We start from the raw sequence: 20857 nt of genomic DNA, 5'->3' as shown, positions 1-20857 counted from the left end.
ATCTCAGAGGCAAAGAAACACTTTACATTTAATGATAAGGACTGTCTTTCATTTGTAAATCAGGAGACTTACAACTGACATGAATGGTGCATGCATGTTTAAGCGCTTGCATGCAAAAAGGCTCTATTCTATCTTTTGTCCTAACTGGAAAAACACCACTTGTACCCATCAGAAGCAAAAATTATTCGGGGGTCCAGAAAGTCAAAAGTTTAGGAGTGTTTTTTATATATATACACACATTTTAATATATATGCACATATTTTTATATGTAAAAGGATATATATATTTATATATAAATAAGAAGTTATGGCTCATTTAATTTTGCTGCTTCAGAACAGTAAGGCATCTTCATTCTAAACTGCCTGTAGGATTAACGAATTACAGTTCAGAGAAGTACGATATTTGATCTTTAAGTATTATTGGAGATTATTATTTATTGCTAAAATCTTATTTCTTCTGTTTTTAATGTATTCAACTGAGTGTGCTGATTTGATAAAGCACTGCCACAAATGAAAACATGAATTTAAAACACCACATGAATTCAAGAAATTTTGGGCTGATGTATTTTCCCCTTATTAACGAGAAATATCTTTTCAAAATTTCACATGGAAAAAATGCAATGTCTGTCCTCTCCACACACTACCGGCATCAGTCATTTAGTGGGCTTACTGTTGTGTTATGCAACCTAAGAGGCTGAAGCAAGTCACCTTCATTCTTCCGCTCACTTTCTTCTGTGTAGATATTATGGTGTGCAATGTAGGATATGACAGAATCTGGGACAAGATATTTTACACTTAATCCTCTGCACAAGGCATAACGTATCAGTGTTGCACTTATTTCATTCTGAATCCATTCTTTCACCAGAAAGATATTGTGCTGAAATTTAGTTAAGAGTTCTGATTCTCTGATATACTGAGCAGGATCAGAGCCAGCACGGCTTATACAGACCAACCCAAACTTCTCCACGATTTCTTTGACATGCTCTTTCTTCCAGAGGTTGGGTGTCTGAAACGTCTGTAGAAAATCAGCCCCACAAAGCAGCTTTAATTCTGGTAGAACTGTAAAGAGAAAAATAAATGAGAGATTCATTAAAAAAATCCATCTCCACACATCCCCAGATCTGTGCCAATAAGAAGCATGTCTCTTCAGCCCTTCAAGGACACTTTGCTAAGTAATGATCTGCAGCTTCCACTAACTGTAATGGTATAATATCCAAATAATAATAATCCAAATGTTCCAGTGCTCCATTTTTTGATAAGTGCAATAACCTTTATTTCAGGCTATGGTATGTCTGAAGCAGGGAAATTGTTGCTTGTTTCTGATCAGTACAGCTTGATCAATAATGGTGGGCAAACAAATCCTAGTTTTTTGCAGCATTGTGCAGCGAGAAAGGAGAGGGTAAGCTAAGGAGAAATAATACAAAGGAAGTAGCTGGATTTAAGAATTAGCAAGGCCTAACGAAGGATGACTGTTGCTGGATTACGCCAGGAAAAAACATTTTAAAGGTGACAGCAAAGCTGTTGCGTAAGGCAACTAAGAGACCAGAAGTGCAGGGAATTCAATTCAAAATGAAATGAAGACAATCAACCATCACTTCTAAGCAGGAGAAGAAACACTGCATGTGAAGCTATACTTGGTGAATCAAGGAGGGACAGCAAATCCTAGCAGGACAGTATATGAGGGACTGAGAGGAGCTTTTAAGAAACATTAGATGTAAATAATTCTGGAAGTCCTTTCAAAGCAATCTGTAATACACTAGTTTTATCTGACTTGCTCAGCCCTATTTTACACTGATCGGGATGCTACTTTTGAATAAAAACATTGAACACTCAGATGAAGATCTGGAGCTGCCCTAACACCTAACTTTTTCAATAAGACTATCTACATTTTATGCTACCATAAGGCACAGAAGTATGAGCTATCCTGAGATTTTTCCAAGTTATTGTAAGCATTACAGGCTATCAAGTACAGAAGAATAACCAGTCTCTGAGAAGAAGCTAGTTTTAGCTGTTTCTGATGCTTAGAGTTTGGACACTAAAAATCAAATAAAAGGACACAGTAGTCTTGTCTTTTCCATCTAGGTCCTAAATGGATGGCATCAATAAGTTATTCTAAGTTTAACAAAACCACAATCATTTGTCAATACCTTTCCTTAATGAACCTTTTTATTTGCAATGCATACTACAATGACCCGATTTTTGTACGTGAAACAAATTAATGACAGTCAGCAACAAAGGAATCTTACAGTTTAGTAGACATACACCTAGTAGAAAAATAGTATGGAATTTTGTACCATTAAATCCAACCCGAACTTTGTGAAAGTTTCCATTATATGGAAGAGCCTTCCTGCAAACTTCACAGAAAATCCTGACTCAATAGTTTTCATTGATTCCTCATTGGTTTTGTTGGGAGGTTGATGTGGGGGGAGGGAAAACCGAGTGTCAGTTGCCTCCTGTTAGAAAGTTTGTGCCAACCAACATACATTTTTCAGAGAGGGAAGGAACTATATTCTGATCTGGAGTTCCCAGTAGCACTCGATCTTTCCTTGTGCTCCGCTCCACAGCATGCTAGTGAACAAATGAAGTGGGGAAAAACTGTTCCATTCCTTCTTGGTGGGCCATGTGTTTAATATAACCATGCGCATACTGTTGCCCAGTCTGACAAAGTGCTCAAGGCTGAAAAAGTAAGTAGCAACAGGTTGCTAGACTTCTTCCTGTCCACACCAACAGATTGTTCTTTGGGATTAACTGTCTAATAGAATATGAGTAGAAAAAAATCCAGCCACCATGTCCTAGACAAGGAGTTCTATTTCTTGCCAGTCCTTCTCTTCACCCACTTATTGCTGTAGCTTGTTTTTGACTTTAGGGGAAACCTACGCTTATGACTGACTGATTCTATACTAAGGAATTTTAACAGAAAAGAAAGACTAGTTTGAAAATTTGCCTTTTTTTTTTTTTTTCCACAGAAATGCCATAAAGCTTGAAAAAGCTGAAGAAAATAATACCCAAAGGAGAAATTTTACATCAAGGAAAGCTGAAATAGTCTCACCTGCTTTTCCACTCATTTTCCTCAATGTGGTAATGAGAAAAACGTGACTTGTCACTTGTCAACAATGATAAACTCCATCAGACAAGATTCAACTGCAGTCCAAATACCAGAGACTTTTATTCCTCTATCATTTCTAATGATAGAACAGCCCGTGCTTTGGAAATCTCCGCGTAGCCATGAATAACTTAAATGGATCATTCATGTCCAAGTAGTGGTACAACACCATAGGAAAAATGTAAAGTATCAGAAATCGACCAGTACCCTAGCAAAACACAGAGCCAGGGAATATGACAAAATAGGAAAACAAAAGCTGACAGTGTTTCCAAAATCTGTCATATTTCTAATGCCAGTAGAGACTTTCCTATCCAGAAATGCAGTAAAACAAACAAACAAAACAATGCATGAGCATCAAAGATTTGGCATCCATATACTTCGTTCATTGTATAACATAAGAATTACAATTATAGATAATCTCTATACTTATTGATATTCTTTAATAATATACTTTATACTTAGCAAAACCAGCAAGGCCACAGCATACATCTCTGACACAGCTAAACCGATGCTTATAAAACCAAAAATTAATACAACCCAGAAATAAGTCTCCTTATTGTAGAAGAGTTGTGGTAATCTTATTGTGTGGAAATTATTACAAAGTAACCGCACCAGTAGTCATGCTGGCATTTGGCATGGCTTGTTTTTGGCAGGTTGCTCCAATCTTCAAAATTTAGCAGCTACTGTGTTCAACTTCATCAATTTGTCCAATCTGGTGAAGTTGTATTGTTCTTAATGCTGTTTTTATTGTTTTAATGAACAAAGTCACATTGAGACTTACAAACCAACCTGTGTAGTGGGAAGAAAGGGAATTCTCTGTAGATCCTTCTAAGGGCTGTTTGTTTTTCATGAATTCCTTCTTGTACTGCAGCAGTCTGAGTGATTCATTGTAATGGTGCCTGCATTTAAAAAATAAAGGCTTCTGTGTGAGATAATCCTCTCAGAGATGCACAAAGCGATTACCCGGTGCTTTCAGATTCAGGAACACAGTCTACTTTTATGCACTTTGGATTTGAATATAATTTGTTAAAAAAAAAAAAACAACACTATATTCCTTCTACCATGAGGTTAGTAGAAATGTAGTTAAATTTTGCACAATCCACAAGCAATCCATGTAATGACATTTTGTTTTTCAATTTCTTTTTGAAATTCTACTATTAGGGAAAATTTTGTAGCAACATTAAATTTAAAACATTATGGAGGTTTTTGCTAGAAAAAAAAAAGCACACTTCAATCACACTTCAATCAGTATATTTAATTTCTTCATTAAATAGAATCCCTCAGACACAATGTTTCTATAATGCCTGCTCTTTAAAAGTTTTCACGAGTTTTCTCTCAACCTCTTCTCCACAAAAGTATGTTCCCTGATCATTCACCTTGTGCTCTTCCTTTTAATTAAAGTGGTCACAATCCCCAGAAATTCAAAATACACAGGTCTCGTACAATTTTGCACACCTGCTATGCCTCTGACTTTACCGATTTCAGATCCATGAGGACATGCAAAGATTATTTTGTCATTTTCTGCAGTTTCGATTACTTTATTCTTTTGCTGCTGTGCACCATTGGTGCCCCACTGTACGCTGGTACTGCCTCCTCATGGTGGTGGCTCCTTCTTTGACTCTGAAGGCAAGTGCCAATGTTAGAACCATACACCTCAGCTTTCTTCCTTCAAGCACAGCCTTGCCTGTTTAGAACAGCCCGTCTTGCATCATCCTGAGCCATGCTTATGCAATGCTTGTATTAATTGGCACAAGCCAACATCATGTCAGGAAGCAAGCGTATTGCTAAACAGTGCAGTCACAGCTGAGTACAAAAGCCAGCACCTTATGTCTGTCCAGCAAATATATAAGTAAAATGACTGTGAGGTCTTATACAACTGTATCAGAGCAAAGACTATGGGTTACAAGGTAAAGTTTTGCCCTTAACTCTGTCCAAATTCAGAATATATACAAAGCCATAAATAACCTTTTGAACATCTGCCTAAGGAATGAATTTATAGTTTAGTGACTTAAATATATACTCTTCAAATCACGCTCAATACTTTGAGCCACAGTGATAAGTTGCACGAGTGCCAAGAATATACACCTAGCCAGGCTGCATAATTATCTCCAGTCATTTTTGGTGCTCAGCCACTGTCTAAAGGAACTGTATAGACAAGGGGTGCGGGACATATGGCAGGAGAGAGTAGGTAGCAGTAGCTTGGCCTGTGCCTTCCTACATTTCTATTTTTAATCCTGCCTTCTTGTAAACAGGCTGACGCTATGTATAGTCAAGTACACTAACTTCACATTGTGGATTGACATTCTTGGGCCTCGATTCAAAAATAAGAACTTTTGGCAAAGAACTCACTGCAGGACTAACAGCACAAGTAATGCAAAGTCTTAACTGCCAAAAGGTCTGTTCAGCAGGCGTTTCAGATGCTGGGGTAGGGAGGATTATGTTACTTTAAAGAGACACCAAAAAGGACAAGCCAATCTGTCAGTTTATCAAGCATTTTCTGAACTCTGTATGAAGCTTCAAGTGTCTATATAATTAAAATCACAAGCACAATTCAGAAAATCTTGTTGGGTAAGGCATACCATGATTTAATTTAGAATTGGCAAATTTCTACCTGCACTACAATTAAATCTACATTACAAGAGGAATGATGTAGTTCGTTGGTTAATAGTTCTTCTGACAATATTGTAAGAAAATAAACCACACCAGCAAGCACTGGGACAGTTCAAAACTTCCATATTCAATGTAAGAGGCAACTAATAACATCATCACAAGTGGGATATCAGCTCTGCTGCTTAAAACTCTTTTACGTCATAACTATTTGGAAGCCTCTGCAAAGTCCACAAATTCTGATGAAATATGACAACATCAGCACACACAGGTAAAAGAAATACTGTAGGACAAGGCCATTCATGCCTCCCCTTCAGGACACAATGTTCTATTACAGTTAAGCGTACAACTCAAAACACTAGAAGGAAGAGACATCTAGGTACAATAGGTTTTGTCTTTGCCTTGCAGTAAAAAAAATCTCTTCCTACTGCTACTAACATTTCCTACCTGAGGGGGCTTACAGCAGAGATGGCAATGAGTTCTAACTAGGGGAGAACCTTAAAAAGGATCTAGCCCTAAAACCACCTCTACTTTTTAATATTCAAATGTGACAGTTACTGTGTAAAAACCAAAGCACCGACCTGTGCCATTTCACGAAGATGCTGCTTCCCCTTTCAAGGGACAGGGTTCAGCATTAAGTTATGGCACTGATTCAGCTCATTAATATGGGTCATTGTTTGGAAAAAAACGCTTCAAAGTAATTTCTCTCCTTTGTAGGCATCCATTTTAACAATTTGTGAATTTATTTATGAAACTAGTGGCTTACTTTCCAGGCAGAAAGGCAATTTGGCTGTCCATGCCACACTGATACTATTTTTCCTAAGGAAAAAGTTATGCATACAGGTTTTATTTACAGTACCTCTTATCCTATTTTTTTATATGCAGTACATTTTATCCTAAATTTACAATCTACAAACGCAATCTTGCAAGTAGTACTCAATTCAGTTGGCACTGCGCAAGATCAAAGTCTTTGTAAGTAGGATCACCTGATCAGTAGGATTTGTGGCTCCTTCTCTGCAAGGATTTAGTTTTACAAAGCTAAAGTTTGGGGGAGAAATCCCATACCCAGCTAACGTCGCAGGACAGAACTGTTGGTGATCTCCTTCACTGGTGCATACCACTGACCAATGCAATTAGACAAAAGAGAGTTTTCTCAGAAGACAGGCTAGCAGGGTGTCCTGAGCCCCCTCACCACCCTTTACTCCTATTCTGCTGGTTAGAGGGAAGGGGGAAAGAAGCAACTGGATGTTTATGTTCACCCAGTGATCCAAGGAAAAGCAGAACTAAAAAGGCTGCACTAGCTGTTTTGTACACTACATGTTTTGCAAGTACACAGGGTGTTCTTATGTATGCTTCTGTGAAGTAACTGGTCTATTTTTTTTTAATGGCTTTCACCTAGAGCCCTAAGAGCTTTCTGGGCAGCTGCTGGAAAGCACATGCTAAAGCCTTCAGCTACACAAACAACTGTTTTCAGTTAGAAAATCTGAGCAGGAATAAGAAATAATTGATACTTCTTACAGCACACTTTCTTTCTTGAAAGACATCCAAAAAGTCTTACACTTTAACGGTGCCTGTAGACTTTTGTAGTACCTTTATTTCCAGAAGGTGCTCAGCACAAGAATTTTGTGTTTTTATATCTTGCACTGTAATGCATTTGTTATCAACAGCAAGCATATAGGGAAAAGTTATGTTTCTAGGCAGGTATTAGACAAAGTGTTTTATTTTTCCTTCTAGCACAATAACAGCAAACTCAGTGATTTTGTGGAGAACTTCAGCAATTATAGACTTGGGTTTAACTTGCCATTAGAGTTAAAGAAAAAAAAAAACAAAAACTTTTCAAGGAAGTGCGAACAGATAAACCTGCAGGTATAATACTGCCAACGTAGCTAATCTAGAATAAGGGTGCTCCTGACAAATAGAGCTGTTTTGAACTCTATTAGTTTCTGATTGAGATCTCTCTATTACCTGCTCAGTGACTCAAAAGCTAGAGAAATAACAAGGGAGCCAAGAACTTTGCTGCCCAACTCTTTCAATGACTATGGCTTTCCAGGGCGCATTGTTGTCAAAGAGGCTTTCCACATGGCATCTAGTGACTTACACGGCACAAGCACATTACTACGCAGTGCAGTACCAATGCATAGGTCTGGGGGAAGCCTTTCTGCTTTGCACTGGGAAATGAAAGAGACTCCAGATATGGAAATACTGACTACACAACCTTTCTCAGAGGACAGTGACATGAGTTTCTATCGTCATCAGATATAATACTTTATCTCGTAGGAGAAGATGCCATAAACAGACATGCTTTGCTCGGGTGTTTTACAAGAGTGAGTTCTGTGCATTGATCCATCAACCTGACAGATTTCTGGCAGTCAGTAACTTCATAAAGAAAGAAAAAGCAGTGTAATTACCTTAACACTTTTACTGTCTCTGTCCATGTCTCCTGCTCGCTCTCCCATGGATCTACTCGAATCCAGTCAGATGTCTCCAGTGCTAGTTTTGCCATTGCTACCCGGTGCCTCGCTGAAACCAAGCCTTTTTTTCTGTAGTCATCATTGACAGGAGACATTATGCCTTCTATCACATGGTATCTTCCTTTCAGAAGGAAAAAAGAAAATAGCCATATTCATAGGATCTTCAAAATTTAGGGTAGATGGAATATTGGGAGCTCATCTAGTCCAGCCTCCTGCTAAAAGCATGGTAAACTTCAAAGTTACAGGAAGCCACGAACCACTTAATAACATTTTTATCTAGGTAATATTTTTAATAAGAAAAGAATAATTTAAAAGAATTGAAAAGCAACCTTCCTGTTACTCTGAACCACTTATAAGTACTATTAATATGTTTGTATCATTAGATGATTCAAAACACAATATCTGGATAAACATGCAATTTTCAAGTAGAGATGTTTATAATTTATGATGCAAGCTATCAAAATTGCTGGATATAATGAAATTTTATATTCCAATAATTGTATCAGTACAGCTTTTAGACAGCCAGAATAATGGATGACTTAACTGACCACTGGGTTGTTCTTAAGTGTCTCATGCTTGTTATTTATCAGAGTCAGTGTGCTTTTCATCGTGCTAAAGCAAGAAATATAGTATGTTATTGTGGCTGTGATTAACGCAAGTCAGACAAATAAGATGATTCAAGAACAAAGATGGGTAATGGAGTCTAAAATTAGACTTATGAAACTATGGTCCAAACATCAGCTGAGCTGCCATTAAGCACCCCTTCTATCTGCCTGATCATGTTAATTAAATTTGAAAAATATGCCCATATCTTTCTACCCTTGTAATGTAGACATTAATACGAGCTCCTTTTGTTAGGATTAGCAGTTCTGGTTTCATATCAGGAAACAGAACTAGATTAAAATGTAATTCTCATTTTAATAAGTCTGAGAAATAAAGCACTGATATGAGTTGCATCCCTCAAACTGAGAGCAAAGGTGTTTCAAACAAACAAACAAAAATTCTAGTCTAACACATGCATTTTAAATAACTATGATAAATACTGAAGATTAAAAAAATAATTTTTAAAAATTCAGTTGTTAAAACAAAAAAAACATAGAATGCAGCAAGTTCCCTCCAGAGCTTTGTAATGAAAATGATAAACTTGGACTCATAATTTCTCATATTAGCACATAACAGTTTAATAATTTTAAATACAAATTAATAATGTAACAATTATTTTGATATAATAGGAGTAAAATTTTCAAAATTACTTAAGGGAGGTGAAGTTTAAAAAGCAGCATTAAATTTCAATGCTATTTACAGGCCTATCTCCTGTGAAAATGTCAACCCAACCTATCCTCTGTTTTAAAAACATTCTCAGTATAGCCAAAATGGTCAATAGCGCAAGATAAGATTTCCCAGGAACATGCAAAGATGTGTATATAATTAAATCCATCTGTTGACCTGAAATTGGAAATATTTCCTCTTGACATAGGAGCAACAACCATTCTGTGATACTTTGATAAGACACAGCGCTATTGTAAATTCTCAGTTGACAGGGAAAGCAATTACACTATGAATTCATTAATGTATAAGAAAAAACCCTTAATGAGGGTAACAACAATTTTCTCTTCTACATTTCAGTTCCTTACCAGTCAGTTTCTACATATAAAAATTGTTCCATTATATTTCAAAGAGATGTATTAAACGTAAAATCTAAAATTGCATGGTCATGCTAGCCAAGAATGAGTAAGCTCTGCCATATCCTTGAGAGCTGTAAACATTTCAGTCTCAAGTTTGGCCTAGAACTGAATAAATTGGATGAGACGAGAGCTTCCAATGTCATATTTTCCTTTTCTAAAGTAGAAATTAAATCAACTGAAAGAATCATTGCTAACACTGAAGATACTGAAAATCAAACACCGTAACAGTTTGAGGTGATTCACAACCACTGGGCAACCTAGCACTACGCAACCATAACACACATAAGAAGCTACAACCTAAAAATACGAGTTTATGGCTCAAAATACAGGAGAATATTTTATTACTGGCTCTAAACAACTTGTGTCCTCTTCTGTAATTCACAAGTTCGCATGCTCAAACACATCCTTCAATCCTGGTAGGCAAGCAAAAAGGAAATCATTAATTTATTATTATTTAAAATTTATTTTAGATTTCCTCTGATATTTTCTTCCTTGCTCCATAAATTACAGGTAGTTTCAAGCCTTTCTTGCTTCAGAATTGCCTTCCCATTCTGCTTCTTTGGAATGCTGTTTGTTGTCATCATGAAATCTGTTGTTGCTTGTCCTGTTGAGTAATAACTAAAAACTATTTTTAAACTGTATTTCGTTTAAAATGTTGTTTCAACTACAAAAAACAAACTAGATGAGAAGAATTTGTTTCTTATTCTAGGGTTCAATAACCTTAGTTCTTTGGGCTCTAGATACCACCAGATTTTTTTCCCCTTTTTTTGTTCTTTCAAGTAGGAGCTTGTAAAGACTTCAGATATTTTTGCTGTATATGCTTATTTTTCTTCTAATCTTTAAAGGGCTTTTGGTCTTTTTTTCTATCATCAGAGTTGAGCACACTTGTTATTTGCTTCCCATACAGTTTTATTTGTTTTGTTTTTCTCTTTTTTAAAAGAGGTCATTCATGGCTGAAGTTTCTTTGCTAAATGGATATAGGTAAATATTTTTTTGAGGATGGACTACAAAACTAGATCGTTATCCATCTTTCTCTCAGTGTCACAGGAAAATCCATGACAGACAGGGAATCTCTGCAGATATAGTGTTATCCTACCCAGTGAGCAGGAATGACCCCAACACTGTTCTTCCTTCTGTCATCTCCAGAGCAGGTTGTAATACGACTTCGTGCTCGAGTATTGTTTTAATTTATTCCTTTTTCCAGAATCCTATTTAATAAGTACTATGAGGCAGTACTGTTTTAAAGGTTTCTGGAAACTTTACTCCCTGCTGAGCACTGCCTGAAAAACATTAGGCCACCTTTGCATTTTTATCCTTAAGCATTAGACCATTTCATTTATCTGCCTGATTTATTACACCAAATTAACTACCCCAAGTAAAGCTTTCTAGCTAAGAGTTTCGATTTACAGTATGACACTATAAACAGGCAGTACCAACATATAACAGTTGTAAGGAACAACATCATCAAAAGATGCATGCTCCATGCAAAGTTTATTACATGTAAGACTTGATGCTTTCACATGGGCGAAAAGAACAGATGAACCAACACTCTTATTTCAGTGTTCCTGTTAAAACTATAAAGCTTTAAAAGTTTTGCTGATACAGGCTTACATAAAATTATTTTGACTAATGCCAATTTCATCTGTAGGTTACAATGAAATTCCTTATCATTCAGTATTTACCCCTCCCAGTTTACACTTTATAGTAAGTTTAAAAAAAAAAAAAAAGGACTTGCTGGTAGCTTCTATGACACTGTTTAAACAATACCAAATCAAAGCCTGGAAAAACATGCATTTTCCTTTCCTGTAGATAATAGATATTAAGGACCACATAGCTCTCAGCACAGGAAAAAAAAGAGTCTTAAGCTGACAGCTTTTAATTCAGCTATTTAAGGCTTCTGTCCTGTATTCAAAGACTGCAAGCATAAGCCAAACCAAATTCCCTGGGCTTTAACTTTTTATTTTCTTTCCCCCCTCACTCCCTGGAGACTGCCCCAGTTTTCAGCACTGGACAAGAGACTGATCTGACTTGTGTTGTTCACCAGTGCAAAGGGCAGGACTCAGCCTGAGTGGGTGACAGAACCAATGCTCCTTGGTCACAGATCATTATACGTATGTTTTGAAAGGTGCATGGAGCTGACACACTCAGAAGAACCTGAGCATTCCCAGGTTCTACCAATTTCAAAATGCCTTGCCTGGTTGAGAATGCTGCATCATTCCACCTCCTACCATTTTTTAACAGCTCATGTTGTGAAAGATGGTTTGGAACTGCCTGTATAAAGTTAATAACATGATTATCTGTACTGTAAATTCCCTTGGAATTAGGCCAACCATTCCCAGCTTTCACTAGGAAGTGGGTTTAGCCAATTCACTATGAAATCAATGGATACTGATATTCAGAGATATTGTGAACAATTGCAGGACACAGGATTGCAAATCTTTGGACTGGGTTTTGGAAGGTTTGTCTGGGAACAAGCATTTTATCTGCTTCATTAATCCTATTCTAAGGGCATAAGGTTACCCACATATCTAAGAACAAAATGAGTCTGATAAGCAGTTTGAATTTTACTGCACAGTACATACACAACATTAAATACATAAACAAAGAAAATCACTGATTACTAAGTCAGTCCTGCTTTGTGACAAGAAGTGGCAGCTATTTCAAAACACTGTAAAATGATGTAAAACTTGCTATCAGAAGTGAAGTGTTGGAAATATTTACAATGCAGTCTCACATTTTAACCTTCGAAGATGCACCAGTACCTTACGTTAAAATAAGCTTACATTTCTTTACTGAAAAAACACTGTCACACTTGTATTTCAAAATATGGTCCATTGGATTGTTTCTTTAATCTGCCCTCTGTGACTACACATACGTTAAAATCACATAATAAAGTTCTGAATGAAAGTAATAGGAATGGTTTCCCTTGAAACCACAAGAGAACAGCAGTTATCCTCCCAGAACTCTCAGCCTATTAATGTTAGGAAAACAGATACAAGGCTTTTTAACTGTTCCATTTAAATCAAGATATTAACTTTATTTATAGATAACTGTTTTGATGCCATGAAGGGTGGGAAAACAAAAAGAAAGCACCATATGCCTAGATACAAGAAATCCCAAATATCTGAATTGTTCAAAACTGCTGACAAATAAAACATGAAAAGGATACCATCCTATGCTTACCTTCCCATGACATGTATGCAGAGATTGTCAAGCATGAAAAAGGAAAAGAAAATAGGCAAGACTTTTTACTTTATGTTCAGTCACCTCCTGGGAGAATTCAGCAGAAGGAAAATCAAAGGGGTAAACGATTTAGCTGCCATTGCATTGAAAGTCAGAGCAAACAACAAATATATCAGAACAGTAATGGACAATCTTTTGCGATAGCTCTTCATAGGATGGATGGCTTTACCTTCACCACTTCAGAGTACTTGAAAGATGCATTCACTGAAATAGATGAGGCGTGCAAAGACTGTAGTGACAGATGCCATATAAGTACCTAGACAAACATAAATCACATCCACGTGGCTGAGTGAACTACAGGGCCTGAAGATGCAGATTTACCTCTGCAGTCAGACAGCCACCAGCCACTCTCAAATACATTGTGGCTTCAGTTACTCCTCTGCTAGAGGAGAGTTCCTGGGTATGCACAACGATCAGTCCTCAAACAAACAATGTATGATCTCCACATATCACATCTAGAATAAACATTTCATACTAAGACCTCAAAATATCACTTCTCTTAGAGTTCATTGGATTTGTCCAAAAAAAAAAAAAAAAACCCACAACAAAAAAACACCAACCCTATCTTGACAGCTATGCAAATGAGCATTTCCTACAGAAGGAAAGGAGAAAGCTAGCATCGTGAGAGTAACAGTATGAATATTAACGTGGTACAATACTCTGCTCACAGGATACCCTATCCTGAATTTCCTAAACTAAGTAAAAGATTAGGAGCTAACTGTGTGCACCAATAAGGACTGAGAAAATTGAGTTTTATGTAATGGGAGCTTCTTATGTAGAGATGCAGTTTATCTTGAGATGTCTTAAGATTTATACTTTGATTTGCACCTCTGCAAAGTGTGCAAATAGTTTTAATTCCTTCTGGATGCTAAGCCACGCACACATCTCCCCACGCATCTTTCAAGGATAGAGCCTAGTATAATTAAAGTACTGCTCTATTTAAGCAAGTACTTCTGTAAGCCTTTTAATGAAAACACAGAAAATTAAAGATTTGTTTCCTTTAATTCACGTTCAGTTACTCCTAACTAACGTCTGCACGTACAATAAATATTGACAATGAGTAACTGTTGCAGATCTGATCCTAGACCAATCATATCTGTGTTGCTATACACACTACACAAACAGCAGGATCAAAGCCTTTTTTGTGTTGTGTTAAAATTCTGGTTATCAGAATTGTTGCAAGAAAACAGCATGAATGCATTGACTTCCAGTTGACTTGCCGCAGTTATAATCTGATCTCATTCTTTTTTGACAGTATCAGGTTGAACAACATAAGCTGCTGAATTCCCAGGACTTGCTGGTGACTAGTTACTCCTTGGATTTCTCAGTTGCATTGCCCAGAACTGCATCTGACAACCAATGTCTCATGTTTTTTCTCCACCTTTTCGGAAGATAGTAACTGATTTTCCTTCTCCTCCTCCTTGCATCTGTCAGAGCCAGAAACATCTTGTCTTTCACACCCCCTCCTTTGCCCTGCGTCCCTTCTGGTCTTACTTTGGTGATGTAAGCGTCCTCCGCTGGCAATATTTGGCAAACAACGTTCTGAACATCTTACACAGGCTGATTCTACCACTTCGGACTTAATGGTCAAATTTAACATCTGACACCAGGTATTAACAGAATGAAAAGGCATTTGGCACAATCAGTTCAAATTTCAAGAATATCTTAAAACAAGGAATTGAATCTGAGAAAATTCTAGTTATGTGTGAGGACTCAAATTGATAGGACTTGAAACAAAATTCAGATAAAGAGAAACTGAGTTACTCTGTCACACGTAGACATGTCTGTTGTATTTAGAAGGTGGCGTTACAAGATTTGGTGAATGATATTAACAAAAGAAGGTTGAATTACTTGACTTGTGGCAATGAAACTGCAGATACTGCTTGAAGTACCAAACTCCATAAAATAAGATTAGACAGCATTTGAAACTGAAATGATGGGTAAAAAGCTGGCAGAGAGAACGACTGGAGATGTCAGTCAGGATGCACACTGGGGTAATCATGTCATTTGTAACAGTAAAACTTGACTGGGAAGTCAGGTCCAGCCAAGCTATTGCACAGCTCATCAATTCTGCCTGATTAGCAGTGGAATAGAAATATGGAAGTATCACCAGCAGTAATTTCTCCAGCCTTGGCAACATTGCTTCTCATGCTAGTTAATTTTGCACTCATGCTAGCTACTTTTTCAAGCATTCAGTATTTGTTGTGACTGAAGGGAGTCAACATAAACATGGCAGACCACTGCCTCAATTCTACAAGCAAGCTCTAGAGGTGTATAACCACTGTCTTCCAGCCCCACTATCAGCTCCCAGACTGCAACTAGGGCTCCTTCTGAGCAGAAGCCTCTCTTCTTCCCTGGGTCACTACTGGAGCAGAAACAGGACAGGAACCATGAGAGAATGATAAATGAAGTTCCTGGATGGGAATGGTTCCACCATAACACAGGCATTTTTATAGCATGTTGCAAACCTTTTCTGTTTGAGAAACTGCCCTCACCATAGCTAGAAAGACCACATACATACACATATACCCATGTTTACAGTTATTTCATATAAAGTTACCTCTGCTTGAGATAACTAAAGTTCCCACAAGCTAACTGAGGATTCTTGCTTTGCATACATACTGGGTTAAACATTCAAAAGGTGCAAGGATTACACTGTAGGCAACCCAGATGTATTTAAATTTCACTTTCTTCAGCATAAGAAGTACTTATACCAGGAAATCCCTGTACATTGAACTAAGAAGATAAAATTCAAGTCATACCCTATCCAGAACAAAGGACTGACGTTAGAGTCATGGTGTAAGGCACAAATTTCATTTCAGCCATTCAAAATTTCATTTTTAATATGATTTTCACTAGACCTGTTTAAATAAATTGCTCTGAGTAAAAGGTGGAGCCTTGTTACGGAGACCCTGGCACAGACCAGGGCATAATTGCAATTCAGGCAGAATCATAATTCATTTCCCAAATCAAGCCTTCTTTCAAGATAAAGAAATAAGTTACTTGATTGTAACATATGATGTAAGAGAATTACCGGCTGGTCTCACATTGCCTTTCTAAACTTTGCACACCTGGGAACCCAAAGGAGTTATAAAATCACAGTAAGAAAAGCTAATTCAAGTCCCTTAACCCTTTATTTCTAGTCCTCCAGGAGAAACAACATCATTTTACTATTTCAGAAAAACACAAGACCATAAAAGCAGCTCTCAGAGCCAGTTGTGCAATTCTTCTCATGAAAAAGCAAAGAACTCTCACACTATATGGTGAGTATGTAGCTGTAGCTCTTACTGCACAGCTATACCAGAGGGTTTACCAGATTCCCTCCTGCACCCACCCCATGCACATTTAAGAACCAAATTAATTTTTATGTATGTTCCTACTGCACAACCTCCCTAGCAACATCCCTGTCAAGTTCCAGTAAGCTATGATTCCCTTCCAACCTCTTCCAGAGGTATGTGTATATTTTAGCAGCCAGAAGGAAGATAAAAGCCTCAGCAATTAAGCAGTTATCAAGCTTAGAGCACCATGCTCCTCCAAAGCTTTTATCAGTCTTGCTTAAGTTCTTGATATTACCCACCTTTCTCCTTTGCTGCTGAAACCTTCTAGCCTGCTGACATCTAGCTTTTATGATCACTTTTCTGAAGAAGTTATTTTGCTGGGGGAGATAAGTTGTACCTCTTACTGAAGATGGATAATGAATAATTAACATTTCATCTTTTCTCCAATTTCACCCAGTTGTCAAAGCTGCTAGCTGTAGCACTTCTTCGTATTAAAATACAACATATCATAAAAGAATGAAATCTGAACATAAACGTTTCTTTTCAGTTTCAAAACTATTGAAAGTCTTTCACAAGATTCAGTCTATTCCATGCATACGATTCTAAAACTGCTGATAAAGTTTTCAGTTCAGTTGCACGGACACACGTGACACCTTTTTTAAGGCAGTAAGTCAAAGGAAGAGGTAATGCTAGAATTTCTATATTTAATATTCCACAAAAGCTTCATATCAAATCATCAAATAAAAAATTAAATAAAGTTAAGCCAACTGTTAAGTGACAGCTTAGCTATAACAAGTGTTAGAAGTGTCTTCCTTTTCCCAGGAAAACACCACGTACGTGTGGTCCTAACAAACCCTTACTGACCTGTTTGGTGCAGGTGATCTCTAGCCAGCTCAAATAAACGCATATGCATATTTGTGATGGGGTTAAAGGAGCCACAAGCTAGAAGAATGAGAGGTATCCTGCTCTTCATTGACATCAAAACACTAAAATTCCAGCCTAAAGAAAAAAAAAAAGATGAAAAAAGACAAACTTGACAAAGAGCAGTCTTCCCATTGTTCCTCAAAACAAAAGCAGCACTGTTCTCAGAACCATGTATTCTTGAAAAATTGGGAAAGTATCAAAAGTTCAGTTTACTGCATCATTACAACACACAGAAAGTATTAGCTCAGAAGCACACATTATTTTATACTAGTTAGGAGAGCATCAACAGGTTCTTTTTCCCTATATACATAAATAGCTAGAAAGTGTTTCTAGAAATTCATATAGTCATTTATACAAAACTGTCAGAGTTTTGAGTTTTTATTTTTAACCTGCTCTTACCAGAAAAGATCTTTGGGATGTCTTTCTGTCAACCCCCTATTAATAACTTTAGAACCTGCAGGCCTGTCAAAAGCACTTTTTTTTCTTTAATTAAGTTCTTAAATGGGACCTGTGCAGCATATGGCAAAAACCCACATGTAACACCAAAACCTACAGGTCTGGCTTCCTTAGAGGCAGGCAGGCAGTGGCTGGTGGCCAGGCAGCCAGTCTGCACATACTTTGAACATTATCAGCAACTGCCTCCTCAGTTCCTTCATTGGATGGCAGAGCAAGTGATGGTGGATCAATGATAGGGAACAGCAGGGAAGAGAAACTATAGCTGTTACAAGAAAACACAGGGGACATTAAAAAGCTATGGATATAGGAATAACAGGTGGGGAGCAATGCTGTTAGGAGCCTTGCTGCAGTAGAAACTGGTTTGAGTTAGTCACTGTGCTTAGTGCTCCTCATTTGCATAACTCTTTTTACAATTGGTCCGAAATATACCAGGCACGATTCAAACAGTTGTGTCCTACATGTGTTTGTGATTAGGGTTTTTAGATGGGCTGTCTTCTTGGCACTTGAAATTATCCCGACAATGCTCACACCCATGTATAGCACAGAAGACTACTGCATCCCAAACATCAGAACCCAGTTCTGGCCCAAAACAGACCAAACCTGGTATGGATTCTGTGCCCTGTGCAGCACAATTCTGTTCCATAGCTGCAGTGTACCAAAGCACTGTAGCTCAGAGCCCACCGCTCGCTGGTCCGAGTCCTTATGTTCCCCTACGTATTTTTTCCCTTTACTTCCTTAGAAGAATTTCACAATAATGGTTAAAATAAAGCCCAGTTAATGTTTCATATTTGCAAATTCTATCAGTTCATTTATAGCATTTACTGCAAGACTTAACTCTGAAGACTCAGACTGCACCATTTAACAGCATTTGGTGCACCCAGCAACAAGTTTTAATATATCCACTTTTGAAATATTGGCAGTTTGCAAACTTTTAATAGAGAAAATGATTTGAAGCATACGTACTATGAGTTCATTGTCTAGCACTGAATATACATATTAAGATCCCCCCCCCACACACTTATTTCTCTTACTTCATCATGCTAAGGGAAACGTACAGGGGTGTGAGAAGACTCACTGGCTAGAGATCCAATGAAAGTTAGCAGCAATTTTATGGTCTACTATTGCAGTAGCTGTGGAAAGCACATTTCACAGCAATCTGTCCCTCCGCTTTGGTTCACTAACCCTGTAGAGACACTAACAAACTCATACATGAGGGCTGTATGCAAGCTTTACAGCTTCTTTATTCAGAACAAAAGCAAACTCAAGAAATTTTCTTCAGTATCATGAGTTCTATAAGCAGATCTTCATTTTATTGGGAAACATCTTTCTGCCTTGAAAAAGGTAAAAAAAATTTACTATGTGATGAATTGAAAACCAGATTGTTCCCAGAATATTTAAATGTTCTCCTACAATTCCAGCTTTTTGCTGGGTGAATTCTGTTGCCTCAGATTAGTCAATGTTGAACTCTCAATAAGAAATTAATTAGTTCTAGACTAAGAATTTCCTGGAAGCAGAAACTTTTTACAGTAATAACTATAATGACATCGCTCAGCATCCAGCCCTGCAGGTAGGTTTGGACAGTATTACATGAGAACCTAAAAATCAGTAGTATTCATACAGCTCCATCCAGATTGTAGGCAGTATCAGGCAGCACTCCTCTTACTCTTGTGTCCAGGGGGCCAATACATACCCAGTCTTCCCAGTTACATCTATCAACAGCAGCTCTAGCAAGGGCTCTGGCATCCTCTCTTCTGTTCTATTGAAGTGTAGCTTATGCTGTGCTTTCCTTTGCCGTGTTGAAAGTTATAAGTGAATTTATCTTTTTTAAAGAAACTTTTAGCTCTATACACTTGTAATTCTTCCCTATTTCTCACCTGAAAAAGATGTCTTGGATGGTTTGATTGCAGCTCTGACTCGTTTATACCTCTAGGGAAGGACTTCAACCTGTAATTCTCAATGATAACCACGCAGTACTGCTAATGGAAATTAAAAAAAAAGGAAAAAGAAAGATCAAATAAAAATACACTAATGGCAAACAGGTAGTAAAGAGGCATTCTAGAAGATATTTATTTATATGTACACATCATATATATAAATTTATAAAGAAAAATCAAAACAGCAGTACTTTTATTCCTAGTATCCCTATGTACTGTAACCTGAAGTTACTCAACAGGTACAGTAAAGCTTTTAAGGTTCCAAAGAAAGCTTTTAAGTTTTCAAGACAGAGTGCTCTCTCTTTCCTATTCAAAATAGGTAAATCTTTCTCTGCCACTTAGAAGTTCATCAGTTTGGGATCACCTCAAGCTGGAAAGGGTGGAAAGCTGCATCCCCAAGAAAGTGTTTTGTGTGCCTCTCTTTTGGATTGAGAAGGAAGACTTCTGGTAAAGGACTCCAGCTGGAGTGAACACTCTATTTAGATTCTGAGTACTCCCTGAGTATATTTTAAGTTATCAATTCCCCAAGCAAAATTAAGTATAGCATATTGTTAAAGAAGTGAAGAAAAGTTATTTCATCTCTCGCTTCCTCCACTTATTCTTTTTAGTAGAATTGCCAGTATGTTTTCTGGCTTCCTTACAGCTAGCAATGAGTGCTTCACGCCAACTGATTTTTCAGCTAAGCTCCTTTGAGAAATCAAGCAGAGAAGACAACTCGAAACACCATAATGTTCTCCTGACCTGTTCATCTCACAAGATGTAGTGGCAGTTGCACTAAGTGCTACAGCACCGTGTTCCTACAGTTACAAATGCCTCCAACCATTCAAATCAAAGTCATATGCATTTTACCTACACGTGAAGCAACATGCCCTTAACTAATTTCACCATCTGAATACAAGCAACAACCAAGTAAGTAGGTGACTGTGCTGTTATCAGGCATTTACTGAGTGTGCAATATATTTGTTCCATGTGTTCCATAAAAGCAAGCCATTAAACCAGCCCCGAATACTTTGATAAGTTGTCTTCCCTTGCCAAATGGCCTTCAGACCAAGGAAGCAGTAGTTAGTAAAAGCCTGCATCAATTTCAATATGCTAATACCAATTTGCACCTATTAGTTGCTATATGTGTTTGCAAAAAGTCACCCAGGTGTAACATC

At 37.4% G+C, this 20857-nt stretch overlaps 1 protein-coding gene across 1 annotated transcript; it reads right to left on the bottom strand.

The window, feature by feature from the left end:
• Positions 1–574: 574 nt before the first annotated feature.
• Positions 575–17359, bottom strand: NMNAT3 (nicotinamide nucleotide adenylyltransferase 3). Its single transcript, XM_050712566.1, has 4 exons — positions 17247–17359; positions 8118–8297; positions 3892–4001; positions 575–1058 (listed from the first exon to the last, which is right to left on the bottom strand). The coding sequence occupies exons 1-4, from the start codon at positions 17357–17359 to the stop codon at positions 649–651; spliced, it is 813 nt and encodes a 270-aa protein (XP_050568523.1). The 3' UTR covers positions 575–648.
• Positions 17360–20857: the final 3498 nt, after the last annotated feature.

The sequence above is a fragment of the Cygnus atratus genome, chromosome 9 (genome assembly GCF_013377495.2).
Source record: "Cygnus atratus isolate AKBS03 ecotype Queensland, Australia chromosome 9, CAtr_DNAZoo_HiC_assembly, whole genome shotgun sequence".
Taxonomy (NCBI): domain Eukaryota; kingdom Metazoa; phylum Chordata; class Aves; order Anseriformes; family Anatidae; genus Cygnus; species Cygnus atratus.
This window is presented reverse-complemented; position numbering and strand designations above follow the sequence as displayed.

Bases quoted from the DNA above. Each gene is read 5' to 3' on its own strand.
- NMNAT3 (XM_050712566.1), bottom strand. From the start codon at position 17,359: ATGAAGAGCAGGATACCTCTCATTCTTCTAGCTTGTGGCTCCTTTAAC. The intron at 8,298-17,246 runs GTAAGGGTTTGT...TCTGAAAGGAAG, and splicing joins CACCTGCACCAAACAGGTCA to ATACCATGTGATAGAAGGCA. The intron at 1,059-3,891 runs GTTGGTTTGTAA...TTCTCTTTACAG, and splicing joins CCTTTCTTCCCACTACACAG to TTCTACCAGAATTAAAGCTG.